The 23,622-nt window shown below is 37.2% G+C and overlaps 1 protein-coding gene and 1 pseudogene across 2 annotated transcripts; both read right to left on the reverse strand.

The window, feature by feature from the left end:
* Window positions 1–1,427: 1,427 nt before the first annotated feature.
* On the reverse strand, window positions 1,428–14,607 carry LOC143892348 (putative hydroxyacylglutathione hydrolase 2, chloroplastic). The gene is made up of 8 exons (XM_077396896.1): window positions 14,456–14,607; window positions 11,315–11,500; window positions 8,929–9,132; window positions 3,829–3,952; window positions 2,847–2,947; window positions 2,171–2,245; window positions 1,960–2,058; window positions 1,428–1,751 (listed from the first exon to the last, which is right to left on the reverse strand). The coding sequence occupies exons 1-8, from the start codon at window positions 14,492–14,494 to the stop codon at window positions 1,605–1,607; spliced, it is 975 nt and encodes a 324-aa protein (XP_077253011.1). The 5' UTR covers window positions 14,495–14,607; the 3' UTR covers window positions 1,428–1,604.
* A 439-nt stretch (window positions 14,608–15,046) lies between these two features.
* Window positions 15,047–22,518, reverse strand: LOC143892078 (protein NLP9-like; annotated as a pseudogene). Its single transcript, XR_013255433.1, has 6 exons — window positions 21,037–22,518; window positions 19,588–19,635; window positions 18,753–19,472; window positions 17,852–17,976; window positions 16,780–17,269; window positions 15,047–16,741 (listed from the first exon to the last, which is right to left on the reverse strand). The product of XR_013255433.1 is annotated as a protein NLP9-like (transcript).
* Between the last annotated feature and the right edge of the window lie 1,104 nt (window positions 22,519–23,622).

Here is a 23,622-nt window from a genome sequence, read left to right on the forward strand (position 1 = left end):
ATCTCTTGGCTAGTGCAACAGCTTGGGATTCATTCTTTGTGTATTTGGCATCGAGAGAACAATTTTCTTCTCTTGAATCTCATCTTATCCCTCCATCTAGTTGGTTTTATCACTAGATTTTTGCATTAAGTACTAGAAATAAGAGTATAAATTAGATTTGCAATGGTCTAAGCAATAAGATATTAGAGATTATAAATTTACAAAACATTATTTATTGTGATGTGCTAGGGACCATCGCAGAAGGCAATTCACAGACTGGCTGTTGCATGAGAGAGCAGCCCCATAGGCTCACTTTCAAAAGATTTTGTCTTATTATCTGATGCGGCTGCTTTCTCATGCAACAGCCGGTCCGCGAAATGCATTCTGGGCTGGTCCCTAGCAAATCCCTTAATTATTAGAGCCCCAGCTGAATGCATTTTTTTTTAGCAGTAAGCGTCTTTTTAGCATTTTTTCAGTATAGAATTGTAGGCACGTGAACTCCTGGTTATCTCCGATATTTTCAGATCTAAACAACTCACAACTTATCTCCGAAATTTTCAAAATTATTACTATATTTTTGCGATGACAAAACAAAATCCGAAATTTTTTCCTTGAGATTTTGAAAAATCATCTACAAGCATTCATATTTTTTTTACCACCAATATTTTCGTATCTAAACATATACACAAATATCTCTGATATTTTAAAAAATATTATGATATTTTTTTTTCCTTTTTCTTTATAAAGCGATGAAATCCTATTTTTTCGAGATTTTAAAAAATCGACAAATAATCCATCCCTAACCACCACCACCCCCCCCCCCCCCCCCCCCCCCCCCCCCAAACTTAACGGATAACGTTGTGTGTGTGTGTGTGTGGGGGGGGGGGGGGGGGGGGGGGAATGGATTTTATCCACAGTGGCGGGGGTTGGGGTTGGGGGTGGGGCGCGGGTGCCCAATTCCTTATAAGCCGCTCCACATCCATTCACTTTTCCGATGTGGTATATTTGCTTTTGTGAGGAATCCCCAACAGTGTCTATGATCAGAACAGGTGGGGCCATAAGTCTATCCAAATGCGGCGGCTAGGAACAACTTGAATACTTGATCAATGATCTTAGGCCCTTAAGTCCTGTTCAGGGCTCCCCCAAGAAGAGCTAAATAAAAGCTTTTTGTAGTCGTTTATCTTACACATGGTGAGATGGGATGTCCTGGACAAAGATCAACGATCTAAATTTCACATACAAGGCCCTTTGTATTGCAAAACATAGAATGGAAGATAATTTCTTTAGAAGCTCTTTTCATTCCTGCTCTACAATGAAACCAATCATTGTTCTGTATAACAGGCTTCACCTCTGTACATCAGAAAAGCAAAATAATTTTGGATCATTGGAGTTGTGGGAAAAAATCAGAAACAACTTATTTGTTCTCAAAGGTTTCTATTGGCTTTGCATTGAAACTAAGGACAACTTATTAATTTATGCCACAAAAATATTTTCTATTTTAACAAGTAAGAATAAGAAATAAGTACATACCTTGGGGACAAAGTCCACTGTGCGCCAAAATTATAAACACCATTGTTAGAAGAAAATGTACCAGCTCTCCTATACATGAAGTGATATGCACTGCCTTACCACGCATCCTTCGCTCTACGAATGACACCCAACGCTTCCGCATCATTTGCATTGTCTGGAATATTCAACGCCTGCCGGATCTCCATGCTTGAGGTGCGGAGAAATGGATTACATGACTTTTCCGTCTTCAAATTCGTCGGAATCTAACATGAGATAAGTATACAGTGGAATGAATAGAAATATATCACGGATATGCTGCTAGTTTGATGAAAAATTTGAAACCCAGGATCTGAATTCCAAATTTAACCAAATGCCCCCAGAGCCAGCAAAATCAATTGGGGACTGGAAACAAGGGTTGCATTCTTTAATTAATGCTAAAATCAAGATTCCAACATGTAGGTCTGTGATTACCGTTGGCAAGCCCTTACTGCGAAGATGGGTTACATGTGCAGCATACTCTTGGAGTGCCTGATTTTTAGGCTCTATGGACAGCGCAAATTTTGAATTACTCTGCCCAATGTTGATGAAAAAAAGGGTTTTCATAGCCATTAACTTCAGAACTACTCAAAAAAGAGTTTTGAAAGTTGAAACATATGTAGAGCTAAGAGAAAAGAATGTGTACCAATGTATACTCATGACCACAGTATACATTTGTTTCTTCTGGCAATACCAAAAATTTTTGGAGTGATGATAGCATCTGAAAAAACAATGTAATGTTATGAATGCTCAAGTTAAAAAAAAAAATGCATTGAAGAACATTCATGTATCATGAGCATAACAAGTACTCAACCAGATGTTATATAATTGTGGCTTCTAATCTTAATGTCCTTACTTTCAAATGGTGAACACTTCAAAATGTTCTTAATATTATATGATCATAGAGACTATAAAACAACAACAACGTGCACGTCCACAAATACACATGTACTGTACGTTTGAATGCATGTATTTAGCTGTCTGAGTTTCTGTGTGAATGCATAGGGCGAGACACAATATAGCTGCAGACCAATGTTCCCTTCCCTTTTTGCCTTTGGTCAACAGCTAACGTCTCTCCAACTGATGGGTTCTTTTTTTTTTTTTTCAAGATTGATAAGGAGGTATTCTAGATGAGAGGGAAATCCGTTTGCATTATTTTTATAGCATGTGCAAATCTATGCTATGCATATATACATCAAGAGAAAAAATCATCACCGGAAAATACTCATGCAGTGCACTTCTCAACAGATGCACATGGTTGTTCTTCATCTGCATACATGATTGTAAAATTACTTTGTGGACGTGAGTAGGGAAGGGATAACCTGCTCTGGGCTTCCTTCGAAAAGCTTGCCACATGATAGGCTGAACAGCGTATCTCCTGTGAATACTGCTCCCGATCCAGGAAAGTAGAAGCTAATGTGGCCTGTTTAAAAAAATTAACCAAATGGATAATTAGAGTGTCTGACACTGTCCCAATAGAAATAGCAGGATGCCTCTGCAATTCAATACCAATATAAGCATAATACAGTGAGCTAACCCAGAATCATGCATATGGTAAACAGCACCAGTTTACTTCTAGTAAAAAAGTGAGGATACTCAGCTAAAGGTCAAAAGACAAGAATTTCACCATAAATCCTTTTTGATAAAATTGCACCCTGACACTAATGTTAAATACACGGGTCTTCGTGACTCGGTAAAAGCTCAACTTCCAAGTTTAACAAAATTTACATGAACACACTACAATTTTTGTGTTTCTTTCTTTCTTTCTTTTCTTCCCTTTCTGTGTGAACAGTAGCACCACAAAAGAGAAACATAAATTTGGCTAAATCTAGGTGTTCGTGCTACAAATTTTCCAAAGATGGCCTCACAATGATATTAAAAGAATTTTATACATAATCAACATATATAAGGATCAAAGTTTTCCAATGTTTTTAAGATTTGCAAGATTTGGATGATAAGATTTCAGGTTTGGAAGATTTAGAAAAGCAAGATTTCAGGTTTGTAAGATTTAGAATAGAAAGAGTTCAGGTTTGCAAGAACACAATCAGCTTTGCACGATTTGAAAAAGCAAGATTTGGAAGAAAAGATTTGAAAATCGTATATTTCTACCAATTTAAAACAAACAGAAGAAATGGATACGTGTAGATGTGATTAACAATTTAAAAACAATTGCTGAAGATAATGATTTGATTGGATCACTGTTTCAGATAATAGAGTTAATAGACTTAACTTTAGAAAATGCCCGTGTCTCATGAGAAGCATGCAAAAAATATCATAATCCATACATAAATACTAGAATTTGACCTCGTGTATGACCAGCAGTTTCCATTACAAGCACCTCATGGCCTGCAAACATCCACTTTTCTCCATCGGAGAGTGCTATGTCTATGCCAGGAATTCTGTCCTTGTCTGAGACTGAGCCAATTACCTACATGTAAAACATGGGGGTTAAAATCATCAGTCCCTAAGAAGCCTAATGCTTACCAAATGTAAAACAGTATGAAATCGCAAGGAAAGATGACATATCTAAGCATAAAACTGTAAGCCTTTTACCTATTCAGATGGTATACATCCACTTTTGGCCAATTATAGAATAAGTATGCATGCCATGCATCGACAGCTTGTCATCCTATATGTCGTTTCTGGAATAGTGTGAAGTGAGGGAAGACGAAATTATGGACCATTATGATTGTATTCCTTCTATTTGTTTTCCTCCAAGAAAATATTAAAGAAACATAGAAAATATTAAAGAAAACTGGGAAGAGCTGGAGATTGTACCCTCTCTCATAATCCTTCAAATTTTCGAGACTAGACATTATATAGGTCAATCTTTCCTAAGAAGCCTTCGAGAATCAGGAAAGAGTTTGCAATGAAAGATATGAATTGATGGGTTTAAACTTTAAATACCATGGACGGTTCAAGCCTAAAAGATCTTGCCAAGATGTTCCATTTCAAGATCCAGTAGATAGTTCGAAATGTTGGAGCACCTGAAGACTTACCTACCATTATAATGTGTGGTTAAATATGTTGGAAGACAAACATGCTAAATTTGGAGTATCTACACTCCTAGTTTTTTTTCCTTCCTCTTCCTAATTTATTTTAGGGCAAGCCATGGCTCAACGGTAAGGTTGCTCCATTGTGAGCTGGTGGTCACGGGTTCGAGTCACAAAAACAGCCTCTCTGCAAAGCAGGGGTAAGGCAGCATACATCTAGCCCTCCCCAGACCCCGCAATGGCGGGAGCCTCGTGCACTGGGCCGCCCCTCTTCCTAATCTATTTCCCATAGAGGGCTCTAGTTCCCTTGTGTTCTCTAATGTTGACTTGTGTATCTGTTTCCATTATGCAACACAATGTTTAAAAACCCCGCCTTGACTCGAAACTTAAAACACTCGGAATTTTAAACCATGGTTGTACCTACTTGTAAAGTTTTTCTGAGCCAAATGTAAAAGGTTTAATTCATTAATGGTGGCTGGGTTACAATATGTTAACTAACCAACTTCTCCAAAAGCTTAAGCTTTTGGAGAAAAGCGTTATTAATCTTTTATACTTTAACACTCCCCCGCACGTGTGGCCCACTTGGCAAACACGTGGCACATGTGGTCCCACTTTGGGCCGACCATTGCATGTGGATTTTTGCTATCCGGGAGGTTTGAACTCGAGACCTTTGGCTCTGATACCATGTTAACTAACCAACTTCTCCAAAAGCTTAAGCTTTTGGAGAAAGGCGTTATTAATCTTTTATACTTTAACACAATAAACTGAATACATGAGAGAGAGAGAGAGACATTCTTCTCTTTTCCTTCCCTATTTCCCCCGATCCTCCTTACATTCATATTCGCACAAAGAGGATTTCTTCTTTTCATTTCTATCTATATTCTTCCATTTGGCATTACTCACTGTCAGATATGCACAAAAACATGAAGAAAGAGAGATACATGAGGTTTTCCTTAAAATAGAAATAGGGGTCAAATGGGACCAGTCTGATCTTCTTCTTTCTTTTTTCTTTTTTCTTTTTTTTCGAGTAATAAGGCATCATCCTGATCTATTTCCCTTGAAAAACTCACCAAAATAGAACTATATATATATATATATATATATATATATATATATATATGAGGAAAGTGAAGCTACACCGCCGGTGTAGCTAACTTAGCTACACCGCCGGCTTAAAATACGATGGGCCCACATTGTTTTGGTGATCCAAAGAATTCATTTGATTGGCCCTCACATAGATAGGGCGTCCACCAAAAATCAGCTCCATAGGATCATCCCAACCCTACGATTTGTGGAGGCAAAAATGAACGTGTAAAAACCTTCACAAATTTGTCCATTTTTGCCTCCACAGTTTGAAGGGTTGGGATGATCCTATGGAGCTGATTTTTGGTGGACACCCTATCTATGTGAGGGCCAATCAAATGAATTCTTTGGATCACCAAAACAATGTGGGCCCATTGTATTTTAAGCCGGCGGTGTAGCTTCACTTTCCTCTATATATATACTAGTAAAAAACCCGTGCGATGCACGGGCCGACAAAGAACGGTACGGACCACGTGATAGGTTGATCCAAACCGTCCATGTGATGGAACACAACATAAATAGGTTGTGCCCCAAAAATCATTTCCATAGGCCGATCCTAGCCCTCCAATCTATAGATGTTTCCATAATTCCTCTTATCTTAAATCGGATGGTCAAGATCACCCTATAGTTTTTTAATTAAAAAACCATAAAGAAGGGGGGAAGATCGAAATTATACGGCTCTAATGGGTGCCTTTGTTAAAAGCATAAAGGAGGGGTAGGATTGAAATTATATGATCTAATGGGTGCCTTTGTTAAAAGCATAAAGGAGGGGGGTAGGATTGCAATTATATGAGTTGAATGGGGGCATTTGTTAAAAAAAGTCAAAAAATGTGAGGTGTAATTCTCACGGATTTTTCAAAAAAATCGAAAAAACTCTCTTTTCATCCCGTCTTATTATAGTATATATATATATATATATATATATATATATATATATATATATATAGAGAGAGAGAGAGAGAGAGAGAAGGGTTCCTGTGCTCGAGTGCAGATAGCTTATTTGCGCTCGAGTGCAGGAAACAAGGGAGCGGCCACATTGTTGGTGTGATCCAAAGCATTCATTTGAAAGGCCCCATCATGGATTGGGTGTGTACCAAAAATCAGCTTCATTGGATCACCATAGGGCGATCATTTGTGGGGGTGAAAATGGACAGATACTGTTTGTCCACTAATCTGCCCAGTTTTTTACCCCTCAAATGGAGACCCTACGATGATCCAATGGAGCTGATTTTTGGTGGACACCCTATCCATGAAGGGCTTTCCAAATGAATGCTTTGGATCCCCCCAACAATGTGGGCCCACCCCTGTTTTTGCACTCGAGCGCAGATAAGCATACTCATATATATATATATATATATATATATATATATATATATATATATATATATGCACTATTGCAGAGGTAGCAATATGCTACTTTTTAAATGTAATAGGAGGAGATGGTACTTTTTTTTGAATGATGGAAGAGATGTTACTATTTAAAAAAAATGCTCCACGACACAATCTATACTTTTTTACAAATATTAAAAAAATAGAAATAGCAAAAGGGTTACTTTTCATAAAAGAAGGGCTTCTTTTTATAGAGATTTGACTTTTTCGGTTCAAGCTACCAAATAGCTAGAGATTTGACTTTATTTCAATAATATCCCCTTTATTATTAAAAAAGAAAAAACAAGATAATGATGTGATATCTCAAGATATGTTTCAAGTGATGTGAGATCTCAAGATACGTTTCAAGGGGTGTAGTTGAATGTCAATGGTCTTAGCGTCGGAGCTTAAAGCACTTTCATTACAGGAAGGTTTCTTAGTTTGGTTTGTGGTTTTTAAAGTCCGCAAATGCTCACAAAACCCCAAATCTTGTGATTTGGTTTTTGGAACTTCTGTTTCTAAGAAAAAATATGCCACCTCTAACTTATGCTTTTTATGGATATAGTGGTTTGTAACATTTATGGCATGTTTTATAAGAGTTTTTTGAACTAAAACTAATAAAAATATGAACATGAGAAGTTGGGTTTCAAATTTTCAAATTTCAGATTATACTTCATTCAACATTTATATGTGTGGTTTACTTAGCTACTAGCAAATTGTGATTTCTACCATATTTGTCTTTGATCCATCTATCTGGGCAAAAATTCAAAAAATTAATCGACATGATTCAGCTATCACTCTGATGGGGACCATTGTAGGGCCCATATTCTAATTTTTAGGGGTCACTCAGGCATCTTTTAAGTCACTAATGTTATAGTAGGGATACCATGATATTTACCCACCAATATCACTTGGTTTCTTCAAGTTAAGAGTGCTTTAAATAGGCCCCCCACACATGTATTACAAAAAAATTTAATGGGGAGAGAGTTTTTAAGTTATTAGAGGGCATTTTAGTCCAAAAGTGTTAGGTTTTTGTTTAGGGTATTAGATATTTTGAGTTCTTGTCTCTTTCTTATATATTGTTAAGCTCATGGCCCTTTTCTTTTATGGCTGCTATGGATGAATGAATTTCAGTCAGTTTTTTTCTTACTTTCTTGTAAATCATGGAGGTGGAGTCTACTTTTGTAAGGTGCAAGGCCTTGACCCCTTTGAGTGATGCCTAGGGTTCCCTTGGTGTGATGCTTAGGGTTCCAGGTGCAAGGCCATGCCCCATTTTCAACATACATCTGCACCCTTCTAACCCTACCCTAAACCTAATAGTATATTTTTCCAATCCAATCACATATTTAGGAAAACCATAATTTTCACCTATCCTTTTCACCCCTAACATCATTTCCATAGATCTGTCTTGTATCACAATCAGGTCAAAAGTCAATCTTGGACTTGGGGACCCTTGTAGGGTTTCTAGTTGTTTCAAATTTTTAAAGCCTTGGAAAATATTACAACATGGATGATTAGAATCATGCATGATGATCTTCATGCTTAGCTTATAAAGTTAGATTTATAAGGAAATAACGAAATTAAGGGATTATGTTTCCAGTACTTCGGTTACATAGGGAAAAAAATTATAATGCTATATGTTAGATCAGGCGGCCAAGAATATCCAATCAACATGATTTTGGGTAGTCTACAATGAGGTCCACTCGACAAATACTCTAGACCAGATGAATGTGCACCATGTATGTTGCATTGAACTGAAAGAGAAAAAATGTCACATTCTCTTCCTTATAAAAATATATGCTAAGCATGAAGAAAATTAATCTGTACAAAGTGAATAAATTTGAATAAAAAATAACTTAAATTTTAAGATTTGTGCAAGCTCTTGGAAGATGAGAATGACACCAAAAAGTAAACAATCATAAATTAAAAAATAGCATTGTAGAAAACAATATTTTCATACCTTTGCTCCATACCTTGCTTTTAACTCCATATTACCACCAGTATGATCATAATGATGATGGGTGTTGAGTATGTATGTTAGGTTTCTCCTTTTCCGATTCAATGCTTCTATGATGGGTACAGCTTCAGAAGGGTCTACAACTCCAACTGTCCCAGTACATGCATCATGCAAAAGATATGCGTAATTATCCTTAAGGCATGGTACCTGAGTACAAAAATGCACAAGGCGTTGGAAATGGAAAGAATTTAGAAACATTTACACAATCATAAACAATGAGAGGTCTCCCCACAATATAACGAGGCTCGATGTATAAATTTATACCAAGGGGAAGAGAATCGAAAAGGAACCATAATCAACAGTATAAATGACCACCATTATCAATCTATAATTCTAAAGTAAGCCTTCAGAAGGCAATGATGATTTTGTGTCTATACTCAACTGAACTCAACAAAGCCTTTGTCCCAAACTAGTTGGGGTCGGCTAAAATGATTTTGTGTCTATGTTAGAAATTAAAAGGATCCTTGTTAATACAATATTATAAAGACTTTGTTATTCGCCATCACATTACTAGAAGCCATAGCAATAATGAGAAGCTTAGAAAATTCTAAAGTTTATGCATGTATTATATGAAACCGATTCAGAAGCAAAGATTATATTATAGGAAAAGTTCCAAATTAGATGAAAATAGGGTGTAGTTCTAAAGCAAGAAACTGAGTACAATAACATGATCATTCTCATGACTTTCAGACATCAATGGATTTAAACATATGCGCTGACTCCCATGACCCCCTTTTTTAGTGTGTTAATGGAAAGCAGAATTAAAGGCAGTAAATAAAATAAAGTCACAACGAATGACATCATAAAAGTTGCTAAGACAGATCTTTAGAATTATAAAATAATATAATATATTATATATATAGGGAGCTAATATATCAAAGAGGAAAATAAATTCAGATTTTGGTTTTACCTTAAAAGTCATCCCATCCCTAATAACTTGGGAGATTTGGAGGAAGCGGTGTAAACGACGTATGGAGGGAATTGCCAAGCCTATTAATGTAATCATTGGCGAAATATTGATATGGTGTAAGATGTTATGTCCTTCACGCCATCCCTAGAGTGTTCTCATTGGGAATGTTGGGCGTTAAGTGCTATAGGGATTATTCCTAAAAAGGTAAATTTTCCCAAGATGTTGAAAGTGGTGTGGGTTAAAGCGAGGCAAGGAGAGGTAAAGCTAAATACTGATAGCGCATCTAAAGGGAATCCCGGAAATTCTCGTGGGGGAGGAGTTATTAGAAATTATATGGGTAATATGATCTTTGTGATGTCGGCACTAGCCTACAAGCGGAAGCAAGAAGTATGCTTGACAGACTTGGGTATTGCAAGGCCTTATTGCAAGGCCCTAGGAGTTTCTAAAGTTTGGCTTGAATCATATAGAAAAGTGCTAATAGACGTCATTAATACCAAGGATGCACAATGATCTATTATAAATTACTGGCAGGAACTTCAAGATCTTCTTCTGGATATTAAGCCAAGGATACCTCATCAATATAGAGAAGCACGCTTCCCAGATGCTTCGTAAATGTTTCCTCTTAATAGAATTACGCTTCTTGCTTATGTGATTATCTCTTCCCAAAAGAATATTTTCTCATTTTGGTAATGTTGAAGGGCGTATTTAAAATAGAAAACTCATCTTAAGTTTCAAATAAAATTATGCAGATTTTTTCCAAAACATCAAATATACATGAATAAATCACATGAAACTATAAATTTCTAAAAACTTGTAATCCAATTAGTGACGAAGTCTTATTTTCTACCTGCAATCCTTACCTATATTAATACTTCTTCCCTAATCTACTACAATCCTACTCTTTCTATGTACTTATTTGCTTCCCATGAGGCTTCTTACATGTTTCATGTTGAATTTCAATGATGCTTCCCGCACATTTTCTTTTTACTTTCTTTAGATCTTTTCACTTCCCACATTCTCTTTTCTAAGCCCCTTGCTTCCTACTTTTGCTTCTCGCACTCACTTCCCACTCTGGAAACTATGGGTAATTCAACGTGGAGCCCACCATGAAAATGGTTCAGAACAGTGTACTGACCCCTTTTGAACAAATAATGCATTGATCAGAAAGACAAAAAATAGTCCAATAACCTACAACACAATAGCTCAAGGGAAAGGAAGCATAAATAACATCCTTTGGTCATTCACCTCAAGCATATATGTGTCTTTCAGAAAGTATAATGAATAGGAAACTTTATGTGGAAAATTACTAGCAAATTAGTTCCAATCAGAACACCAGGAAAAGATGCTCTACATGGAAACTATCTCAGAAGTCTCTCAAAAAAGAAAACAACGGAGATTTGAAGTTAAAAGAAATTTCACCAGTTCAATTTGCAATGTGGAAGCCATATTGGAAATGCTGCAGAAAAATTGAGCAGCTCTGAATGGTTGATTACATCCACGCAAGATTTTGAAAGGCCTCAAGGCAAATGTCCCAAAGCCATAAAACAATCTTTTTCTAGGCTGTTGTTGCCTCATATTTGGCCATGTACAAAATTGGGTCCTCACCTACAAATAAGAGAGAGAAGTTTGTAACATCAATAACATAGATTGAAAAAGCAACTCTTAAATCAACCTCCAGAGTTAAGTAGAATGGCTAAAAATGTAATCCCGGTTGCCATATACAAGCCACCTATATTACTGAAAGATAAAAGTAAATGCAAAATATAACAGCAAGAAAAGATCTTAATACATTAAAGTACATAACCATCTAGCTCACAAATTAATCACTGATGAAACCAAGTTAAACAACACAATAGATCAGGCATTTTGAGAGAAACGGTGGACCCACATTCAAACAGAAAATGGTATAGTTATATTCATGGGTTAGCCATAATAAAACTCCTAACAATATCAAAGTTATAAGATCAAGGGTTCATCTCAATTTCATATTCAAACCAATACACATGCATATGTACCTTTCCCCAAGACCTCTGCTAGAGCTATTGATGATTGTTTTGGTGTCAAAGCGATGAATTAATCAAAACCGGCCAAAAATTAATATAGCCCGACCATGGTCCAGTCCATTTAGAAGGAAAATTTTGAATCCAATTGGTCTAGCCAGTCGACACCCATATTTTTTTAACTACTCCTTAGTCTTGGTGTTTTTAAAGTATTATTTAAAAGGTACACTATGCCAGCAATTAGTCTAGTCCAAAATTTCTTGTTAACAACACCATGAGGAATCATTTCTATCATTTGTCTCGCAGATGGTATTCTAGGAACCTTCTCCAATCCATAAAATGCTACAACCTATCAAGCGACCACATAGCCTGAAAAGAATGCAAGTAAGTTCGAGAACCTAATAGCCTGTGCAAATAAGAAAAGCCACACAAAAATCAATAAGTTCCCAGATGCATATAGGAGAAATAACACTGAGTCCCACTTCTCCTGCATGGAAACTGCCTCACCCAACAAACCACACAAGATCAACCATCATATGTAGTTCATGGTTTCCCATTTAGAACTTGGATGTAAAAATTAAATATGACTAAACATTGAAACACTTAAATGCTTATTAAACTGGAAATACATAGAAAAGACAAGCTAGGATGTAGTATAGGGAGCTGTTGCCACTCTCATTAATTGATGAATCTGTCCCATTTCGCTTTTTGCTTTTCAATAATGAATTATTTAGTCAAAATGGTGAAAATGCTGATATCAATTCCAATGCTCATATACAAGAAACAAAGGAAGGAATAACGGAAGCAAGAAAAGGAAAAGGGAAAGAGAGCAAGCGAGAGAGAGAGAGACCAACATTGCCCAATGTGTTCATGGCCACATGATCATGCCTCACTAACAGATCGGTGCCGGGGACCAGGGGCACATGTTCACCTAAAACCGAGGATGAGACACTAGACCTAATGCCCCTAAGCCATGTCCCTAAGAGCAAGCTCAGCTTTCACCTCGACGCTATGTCACAAATATCTTCGATATTTTCAAAATATAGCGTTTTTATCGCGAGATTTTGATAAAACGACAAAATCCCGAACTAATCCCGAGATTTAAAATATATAGCGATATTTTCCCTTTTATCATAAAATATCCCGATAATATCACAATACTATCCTGATATTTTTACGATATTTTTATTCTATAATTTTTTCTTAGATTTAATATTTTTATATATTTTTAAATGATTTTGTTTTTACCGTTTATTTCCCGATAGAAACCCGAAAAAAAATAATAAAAATTAATATATCCCGAGATTTTTCCTTGCCGAGAAATTCCTGAGAACGACATTTGTGACATAGCCTCGACGAGATCTAACTCACTATCAAGTACCATAGTGATGACAGTGCAACATTCCCCATTTGCATCCACACCAGCCTCATTCCACCGAGTACAAAAAGATCATTCACCCATGACGACCTCAAAAAAAAAAAGATCTTCACCACCAATGGAAAAGCTTTGTCCATATAAAAGGCTTACTATGAGGATGGATAAAACTTCAAAACCTGTGCTAATTGTAAATTTGTGTAAGTTGCATTTAGGACAAAATAAAATAAAATAAAAGAGATCTAGAAGTATCACAACGAAGTCATGAAGTGTTGGAATATTGACAGATGTCCCACAAAGGTACTTTGCCTACTCAAAAGAATCCATATAACATAGAGGCAAACAAAGCCTAAATAAACATTATAGTTGACAAAATTTGGAAAGAAATCACAAATTTATTTATTTTTGGCAGGAAAGCTGGGATTGAACCTCTGACCTCTAGGTCGAAGAACAAAGTCATGATCATTGAGCTAGAGGCTCAATGGTCAAGACCACTAGGTTGAAGCAATCGCAATTTTATTAGCAAAGAAAGTAAGGAAAGAAAATTTGCGAGTAGTTCAAAGGTTCGCAAGTTCTACAAAAAATGCAAAAATTCAAATTATTCATGAACATTCTCTAATTTATTGAAAGCATCGCCTCATTGTGTTCCTAGTTTTCTCATGAGTTATTCCTCGATGAAAAGTTATTACGTATTTACGTTTCTAATTTTTCTCTAACCTTTGTCTTGCTAAGTAAAAAGATTATTTCGCCTTATTTCTTAGGAGAAGGCTTGTCTTGTGCAAGTTAAGAGGTGTTTCTCTTATTGCTTAAGATTAGGTTAAATTAAGTAGGCATTTTTCATTCATTATTTGAGATTTTTCCAAGCAGAATCGCCATTACAAACAAACAAAAAAATCGCATCTGATATGATTAAAATTCACATATTTGATTAAGCGATTAAAATTCATCGATTTAAAGGTCCGAAAATAATCTAATACATCTAAAATTCTAACAGAAATTAAGATTCATCAAGCATTCATAAGATATCATCGATTCCTCACGTCAACTCAAACCCTCTGAAAAAAAAAAGGCAGGATAATCTCAATTTATAGAAACGTGAAATCTAGAAGTGTAAAATCAAAGAGATAGGACATCAAAGGGAATTATACTGTAAAAATAAAGCAGAGAAGAGAGAAAGGATCAAACCCTAGAACAAGGCAAGGAAACCACGGCTTTGGAGAACATGGCTGAGAATATCGCTGCAACAAGAGCTTGCCCAACGCCAAATTGTAGGGAAGGTTAAAAGACTATAATAGCCCTTGTCGCGATCTATTTGGATTGTATGCACAGAAATTTTTTAATGGAATTTCTTTTCCATGAAAATTTGGATTTTCCAGCGTTTGGCAAACTCGTCAAAAATTTCCCTAATTTTGGTCTTTGTTTCTTTATGTGGCCTATACGACTTAATGAACAGTCCAGATTGTGCTTATCGCTGTGCTAGAGCGTAGATGTACAAAAGAGATAGTTTTTTAATGATTTTTTTTTTTAGTTATTTACTTTTCAAAAAAATGGCCAAGGGCTCATCCCTGTTTGGGATTTTGAGAACCGATTGTGAGTTCAAGACTGATTATTAAATAATTTTTTAGTCTAATAATTAGTTTGGACTGAAAATCGGTTCTCAAAATCGAAAACAAACGGGGCCTAAATCTGATTTTAGATTTACATGTTACTGAGTAATTTACAAAAATGTAATGGATAAATATATATATATATTTTTTTGATGGGTAAGTTGGGGTTAGGCAGGACCTCTACCAGATAAAATAGATAATGAAAACAGATTACATCTAGGGGGCTCCAACGCCAACAAAGAGGGAACAAGCTCCCACTTACAACTCAAACACCCAAAATAGGCAAAGAAGACAAGAAAAAATCTACAAGCGAGGGTATAGCCGTATAGAGTCCCATTAGAATCAGCTACAATGATGTCCAGCAAATCGGAGGTCAACGACGGGTATATCCACTCCCTCAATGCAGTAGGTGGGTTTAGAGATAAAATCAACAGCAGTGTTAGCTTCCCTCCACACATGGGATAACTTCCAGTTATCCAGACATAAAAGAGCATCCCGAATATCAACAAGAACCGGGATGGCCTTCCAGGGACAGGTTCAATCATTATTGATGACATTAACAGCAGTGAGAGAATCAGACTCAAGCAAAGTGAAAGTGAGACCCTTTTTTTGCTGCAAGTCTAGCCCCCAGAAGGATAGCCTTCATTTCCAGCAGATGAATTTCTTCAGCAGGTAACCTGACAGAAAAAGAGCAACCTCCTGCCCCGACGAGTCACGAATAAGCCCACCCAACCCAGCATTATCACCATGGATGGCCGCATCGGTATCCAGCTTGAAATACTGAATGGGGGGGCGGGGGGCTTATCCCAAGAACAATACTGAACATCGTTGCTAGCTTGGACGCACCCCAAACCAAGAGGATTATCATTCATGAAATAAGTTGTGTGATTACAGCATGTTTACAACTATAACCAAGAAGCCTATTAAGTATGTAGCAGCTCTGTACATATTGGGTTGGACATAGCAAATTGCAGGACAAGTAGCAGTTCCCTCAAACAGAAAAAACTTGCATAACAACTTGGACAGGTACATACATACTCTGCATTTTAACAAGAATGGCGTTTCACACCCCCTCCCCACTCACTGACTGTAACTCCCTTGTAACTATGTATACATACATAATATTTATATTAACACGAATGGGGTTTCACACCCCGTCCCCACGCCTCATTGACTGTAACTCCCTCGTAGCTCTCATAGAACTGGATCCAACTGAAGATATTCTGAAGTATACAACACATACAAAATTCAAAACTGTAAACTCGGAGTCATCATATCAGAGCAGCACTCGAGAAGAATTTAAGGGCACGTTCCCAAGGCTACAACCTGCTGAGTCTCCCTCCAGTAATGATCCCGCCGACAAGACAAGTAATTACTACTCGCAGAGCTGCGTTTAGCACAAGACAAATCATGGACGAGAATCCTCACACTACGAGACCCAACAGACTCCATGATCTCGATGCACTCCTCCAAATCAGAGCCACTCATCAACATCACCCACTCTTCTTCCTCGTCCAAATACTTGAGTCGGAATGTCCCAGTAGGCAATTTGAACCTCTTTCCAATTTCCTGAAACTAGTTCAAACAACCCATGGACGGCATGAACTTGAACCTCACTGTATCTTCTTTGTATGTAGCCTTCACCGTAACCATAGAGACACCCTCTCCCAAGTGGGGATCACGTCTCTGTGTAGTGATGTTTGGGGAGCTTGATGAACTCCCATTAATCATTGATCCAGAACCATTAGAAGAATCTGTCTTTATGCCTTTCATCTGAATTTGTATGGTTGTGGTCTACGAACCCATCATCAACATCTAGTCTTGTATGCCTTTCATCCACTCCCGCCATAAAGCTTGAGCTCCTAGGTGTGGAAGGACCTACAGAGCTATCCAAAGTCAAACCGTCTTTGCTAGGAGCCCATCCACTGGGTCTCTCTTTCGAAAGATAAGAACAATGTAAAGCGTCTTTTGAATAAGCCCGCTAACACCTTCACAGTCAACTTGCTGAGACAATCCAGTTTTTAAACCACAAAATTTGGATTCATGACAACAATCAACTGAAGAAACACGGACTTTGTCTTTTTCACCCTTATAAGTGTTACCTAATGATTCTATTGGCATTACATCTGAGGATGCTGGTTCTGGGTTTCTTGGTCCTAAGTGTTTTGAGAAGAGAAAATGTTGTTGCGAGCTTCAAGACCATGGCCAATGGAGACTGCAGCAACAAGATCCCTGGTAACAGGGTCGTACTTCAAACCCCCCTCTACCCCTTGCACAGATTCCATCACGATCTGGATTTTCCTCAATGAACGATTCACCTTTCTTATCTTGCGAGATGGCCATCTTGAAATTCCATGTTGTCTGCAAATCCGTTTCAGCGTAGTAGGGCAAACTGGAAACACAAGATATCCAAAAATTTAATAAACAGACAGTCCTCATCTAGCAAATTGTCCGTATAAAAGATACTTCATTTTATAAAAACTGAAATGTCAGACACAACTATTAAGAAAAAAAGTAAATTTATTTCTTTCTTACATTGATATATTACTCATATAGTCTATATTTAGATCCCTTGATCAGTGGTTTTTATGAACCGATGTTTATGTGTACTTACATTATAATGTATCTTATCAAATTAGCACTATTCCAGGTTGTCGTGCCCGCCCACATGTCCATGTCTTAATGTGAAGTATGAGTGTTCGTTCGTAGGTTACATATGAAGAATCATATCCTTTTCCCAAAAATGAGAAGTCTCTGCAGGATGATAAGGACTAAGAACTTAGAAGGTTCTTAGTCATAAGTAATCTAATTATAAAAGAAATAGCAAGATGAAAAGGACTAAGAACTTAGAAGGTTCCAGGCTCTTCGATATAATGGTAAAGTCTTTTCTATTCAGAAGAAACTGTTAATTATATTACTTTTATACAGAAGAGAAGTCATAAAATAGTTTTATCACTGCCAACAAAAGTTTCACCCCCAATGCTTTTTGCAGCATCCTTGAGACTCCCTGAAAAATATTGCTGAAGCACACTCAAGCTGATGTTCTTCTCCGCTGTACTACACTTTTTTCTCCAGCTGTCTCCTTGATCCAGGTGAAGTCTGTAACAGAGATTTCACACATTATCAGACCATTGTGAGTTTGTGACATGCCACAAATTTCATACAATCTCATAATCATATAAATCATTCAAATCAATGTGCTAGGAAGATCCAAGAAATTATGTACTTCGTAGTTTGTAACAACATTTTTTGTACAAACAGCCTGCCAAAAAAATTGACAAAAGCACTGAGCAAGACTGGATTGCTAAGGCATCTTGCTTCTAAGAAGGATGATCCAGCTTTCAGCCCCAAACAGATTCACTGGAATTAATAAATCATTAAGCCGAATGATTTGAGGTATAGTTGCAGCATATATTGTTCACATCATATGTTTACTGAATCACGTATCTATAAAAAAAACAAAAATGCATTTCTTAATGAAAAGTTTATAATTGCTTTTTAATCATACTCTGGAGACAAAGTGAAGATATTGTTTCCATTGGAAAAATAGTTCAAAGCAAATTATATTGGAAGACCACATGTTGGAGTACAATATGTGCACGAAGAAATCCACATTCCCGACAAATACAATATAAACAGATGCAGAACAATGGCTGATAAAAGAGTTGGAATCAGTAAGGTTTATGGAAGTATACTCAATATGATAACAATATGCTTTTACAAATCGCAATTATGAGACTCCACAACTTAAAAAAATCAAGTGACAAAATAAATTCTGAGTGCTTCAATCTAACAAATTTATTCGCAGGACCAAATAGCATATATGGATGCTTGCAAGCCATTCATCATATACCATATAGGACTAAGATCAGAACCTGGTAAAGACAAACATTGGCTTCCCTTTCTTCACTACCAGGTTTTTGAATCTGTGAGGCCACCTTTTCCCTCAAATCCAGTTTGCTATCCGACAAAATTGGTTGAGTAATTTTCTCTGACATGTTAGAAGAAGGGAAAACCATTCCTGCGCCCTTCTGAATGTTTACTTCGCTTTCCTCTACGCCAACTAATTCTGCATCTGAAACTGTTCTCAAACTCTTACAAAATCTCTGCATTGTACATGCGAGATCGTTCAACAAGAGCTTCTGTTCTGAAGTTCCTTTGCAACTGACAGGGAGAAAGAACTCTAATATATAGTCATCCTTTCCAGTGTAGGCACTTCTACGCCTGGTTGCGACAGCAGTATTTAGGCCAAACTTGCGTGCATGATGTGCAAGTGGGTAATCTCGTATGTCATATCTTTTTACATCAGGGGAGAAAAAAGTTTGATTTGTTTGAAGTGTTTTCCCAGCAAGGCCTTGGCCTATCTCAAGATGATGTTCAACACATGAATTTACGAAGCCATGCATGTGCTTATCATTCACATAACATGCTGAATCCTGGATATGCAGTGAAGTTTTCTTCCATGGACTCGTGCATTCATTAGAATGAAAACAGGTAATCCATGTCAGTACCAATGGCAATCTATGTGCATGACAAACAGCTTTCAAAACGTCAATAATCTCAGCAAAGGCAGCTCTCTGGCTCTTCGAGACGTTCTGCAAATCAAAGGATGATCAAATGATAAGCCCAGAGAGCATGACTAATAATTCAAAGATCCATAAGTATAACATAATGATTCATTTTTCATTTTTTTACAGTGCCAGTGAATACCTGTTTCTGTGTATGAACTCGAGCATTCACTGTCCTCGAGTCCACAGCCTGAAAACATCTAGAGATTAGTATACCAAAGATAACTAATTTGACAATGTATACACATGGATGCATGTGTATGTACTAGTGTATTTTTTTGGGCAATATACTAATGTGTTAACCTTCAGGTCATAACTTTACAATTTTAGATATTTGTGCTGATCAGCAACTGCAAATCATGTGATTGAGTATCAGAAGATACACGTTTGCAAGAACCTACATACACCTATACAATTTCAAAACTAGTGGAACTTCTGCTCTCAATCCTAAAGCTATTAGGTGGTAATTTGGCATGGAGCAGATGTGAGTAAGCACCTCAATGTAAAACCCAGATAGAGGAGTAAGGAGAGAATGCATAGGACATAGTGCGTGTTTGGGGTACCGTTTAAAACACCGTTTGGCGTTTGAAACACCGTTTTGGGGCCAAACGGCCGTTTGGGACTGTTTGGGTGCGCAGCCACCGTTTGAAACGCCGTTTTGAACCCTCAAAACGGCGTTTTGCAAACGGAGGGGGGGAGGTCCGTTTGCAAAACGCCGTTTTGAATGGAGTTTTTGAGTGTTGGGTTTTTACATGTTTACCCTCACCAAACCCATTTTTACACCTTTGTTTTTTTGGAAGAGCTTACATTACACCATACAAAATCTCTGATTATGGTTAATTTGGAAGGATATTATCATAAATTGTAAGTCTCTCTAAACAAAATTTGAATTGGGTTTGTTCCGATTATCTTTTTTTCAAGCCTAAAAAAAGTAAGAAATTTTAGAAATATTTTTCCTTCCCTAACTTTTCCACAAAATTCTTGCCATACAAACATGACCGTAGTTCTTTAATTGGATTTTACCACCCAATGAGTTGCAAATTCCAATCAAAGAAGCTTAAAATAGAGAGAAAATGTGTGCTTATAAAAAAAACAAGAGGGTATTAAGAAAGAGAAATAAGAGAAAACTTGTCAATTTTTTCCTGAATTGAAAATGATTCCCCACCTCCTCTTTAGCATATCCTATACCTTTTGTTTTGTATTTTTTTGGCAATGATGTTTAATTTTAGTAGTGTTTGAATGAGATCCTAATGATCTTTTAATATTGGGCCTAATGAGAGAGTAGTTGAGTTACATTGAGGCCAACCAAACAATGCCCTTTTAGTCATTTTACCACTAAAACTCTGTTTTGTGGCATTTGCAACCAAACACACAATACCTCCGTTTGCCGTTTAATATGCCGTTTTGATCTGGCCAACCAAACATGAAAACGCCGTTTGGCAAAACACCGTTTTGAACCAAAACACCGTTTTGCAAAACGGCGTTTTAAACGCTATTTCAAACGGTACACCAAACACACCCATAATCTACTTGTATCAAAGAGAAGAATAAGCAACTGTCAAATGATAAGGCACATAGAAATTAAACTAACCTGAATAGCATGGCAAACACTTTCCATCTCTGAATCAAAATTAGGTTTCTCCTTAGTCGTGACAAGTTCCAGCACGGCACAACACGACTGGTCTAGTGGGTCAAAAACTGGTACAGCGAGTGATCCACGGACTTCATGATTGAGTGCCTGATCGACCCGCAAGTACTCGGCCTTACTGTAATAGATTACGTTTGAGGTCCACTCAGGCATTCTAGACATAAATACACGCCCAGGAAGTCCAGGGAAAGAGCCAGTTGCAGAGAATGTAAAACTCGTCAACACTTCACGGTACCCAGAAAGCATTTGGTCTAGAAGATAAGGTTGGTCACAAGTACTTAAAACAAACTCATCTCCTTGTTTAACAGGCACCCAAACTTGGGTGAGTATTCCCCCCTACATGATTTCTTAACTAAGGACAATGCTAGGAGCATCTTCTCAGCAAGAGAACACCCTGACGACCTAGGAATTATACTCTTCCCGCTATCAAAAAAACATTGGATGGAGGATGATTACTAGACATTCTGTTGATAACCATTTCTTCTTCATCATAAGAATCAGATAGAAAATTACTGGGCATTGACTGAATGGAGGATAAACCACACAAAGGGGAAACTTGGTCCATGTTTGAAGGAGAACATAAGTCAGTATAACTATCAAAATCCATAAGCTCAGAGACACTAAATTGAACCTCTGAAACCAGATTCCCCGTCTCGCCCTCCTCTGACATTAAACCCACCATTTGAGCTTCTGAAGAAGCCCCAAAACTGCTTTCTTTTTCCCTACTGAAATAAGGGAATTCCATCTCAACCTACAACACTAAACGCTAACATGAAAAACCCACTTCAAATTTTCAACAGAAAATAAAACCCAAGATCCCTTCTATATTAAAAATCAATTCCCCTCCCAATTCACATTCAATTGACTATTGAAATTAGACAAAAACCCTGATTTTCACCACAAAAGCTGCTGATATCCCCCAAACATCCGTACACTGCAGAATCTCCAACGTTATTGAAATCCCAGGAAGAGTAAAATTTCAATAAGTACAAATGGATACAAAATCCATGTTTTGGATTCATGTTTGGATAACCCAAATTTCACAAATCCCAATCCCATACTGCAAAAGAGTCCATGAGTCTGTAGATGCAGAATCGGGTTTTTTTTTTCCAGATTCAGTTCAGAAATTCGAAGAAAAACCAACAAAACGAATCACGAAAGTATGGCTAGATTGAGAAATCCAAAACCGCCCAAAAACCCGCGAATTATTCTGTAGGGCAGTGGAATATGTGCCGAGTGAGAACAAACGAGACCGAAGGATTCAATACTTACTAAAATAAGGAAGTTCCAATGCTTTTCTGATGAGAGAGAGAGATTCCTTAAATTTACTAAAAAGGGAATATCCTTCTGCAATATTAAAATCGGTATAGTTTAAAGGGGCGAGGTTAGGCTCAGCCTGAGCAAGCAACAATAAACACACCCTCTCTATATTCACAAAACATCTCCATACAATCATTCTAACCGCTTGATCTGTAGAAGTCCACTTTCTAGCCATCCATTCTAAAACTCCACAAATCAATAGATACAATGATCCTATGGAGATAATTTCATAGGGACACCCTACGTATGTTAGGTCATATAGAATGAACAGGTTGGATGAGTCAAACAACATGGGAGATGGCGTATATAGAAGGCTCCGCCATACCTCATAAACCTTTTCTTGTAGTTTAAAACGCTGGAAAGATGTATATCTGAGCGGCCAAATCGTAGGCAGAATCAAATTGAAAAGTGTATTTACCAACATAACCCTATCTTATAGGAAAAGTACAATAATATCCTCTTATTATTTATTGGCTACTGATAAGGGATTTGCTCGGGACAATCGTGAAGGCATTTTGCTGACGGCTGTTGCAAGAGAGAGCAGCCACCTCATATGTATTAAATGAGTAAGACAAAATCGTAGCCTATGTGGCTGCTATCTCATGCAATAGCAGGTCTGCAAAATGCCTTCTGCCATGGTTCCTAGCAAATCCCTTTTAATAATGGGTTTTGTTAAGGGCACTCGTTAAGGTGCATTGATGATGTAAATCTGCAGTAAATTTACATAGGGATTTAAGCGTTTAACATGGCTTTTGAGTCTTCTTTTTTTCTCAAACAATGTGTAGACTTACATTTTCAACGCACCTTAACGAGTGCCCCCGTTAACAAAACCCTTTTAAAAGTTGTAAAACAAAGAGGTTACTGCCATTATAAAAATGTGACAGTGCGTTGCATAAATCAATCCCAGAGAGACAGAGAGATTTTTCACCTCCTAAGATCTACCTTAAATTGGCTATTGCCCCACACTACCATTTTAACTATTCCTTCATAGTCTTTATTGGCTACTGATCAAATATATAGAATCATCCAATCTTCGTATCAAAATAAGGCAAACTACAACATGGGGGAGTTGTGTTCGACTTCCAAATGAGTGAAAATGATCACGTCTTTGCATTCCTTACTATTTTTCCTATTATTATGCTTTTTTATTTTATCAAGGAAAAATAGCCAATGGGGACCTCAAAATACGAGAATTCCCACGGGGGACAC

This window comes from Tasmannia lanceolata, unplaced genomic scaffold, assembly GCF_043159265.1.
Source record: "Tasmannia lanceolata isolate RefF3 unplaced genomic scaffold, GAP_Taslan_0.1 ptg000015l, whole genome shotgun sequence".
Taxonomy (NCBI): domain Eukaryota; kingdom Viridiplantae; phylum Streptophyta; class Magnoliopsida; order Canellales; family Winteraceae; genus Tasmannia; species Tasmannia lanceolata.

Coding starts and splice junctions, on each gene's coding strand:
- LOC143892348 (XM_077396896.1), bottom strand. CDS start 14,494: ATGTTCTCCAAAGCCGTGGTTTCCTTGCCTTGTTCTAGG. Junction 11,501..14,455: donor TTTCCTTGCCTTGTTCTAGG/GTTTGATCCTTT, acceptor TCTTATTTGTAG/GTGAGGACCCAATTTTGTAC. Junction 9,133..11,314: donor CCACATTGCAAATTGAACTG/GTGAAATTTCTT, acceptor TTTTGTACTCAG/GTACCATGCCTTAAGGATAA.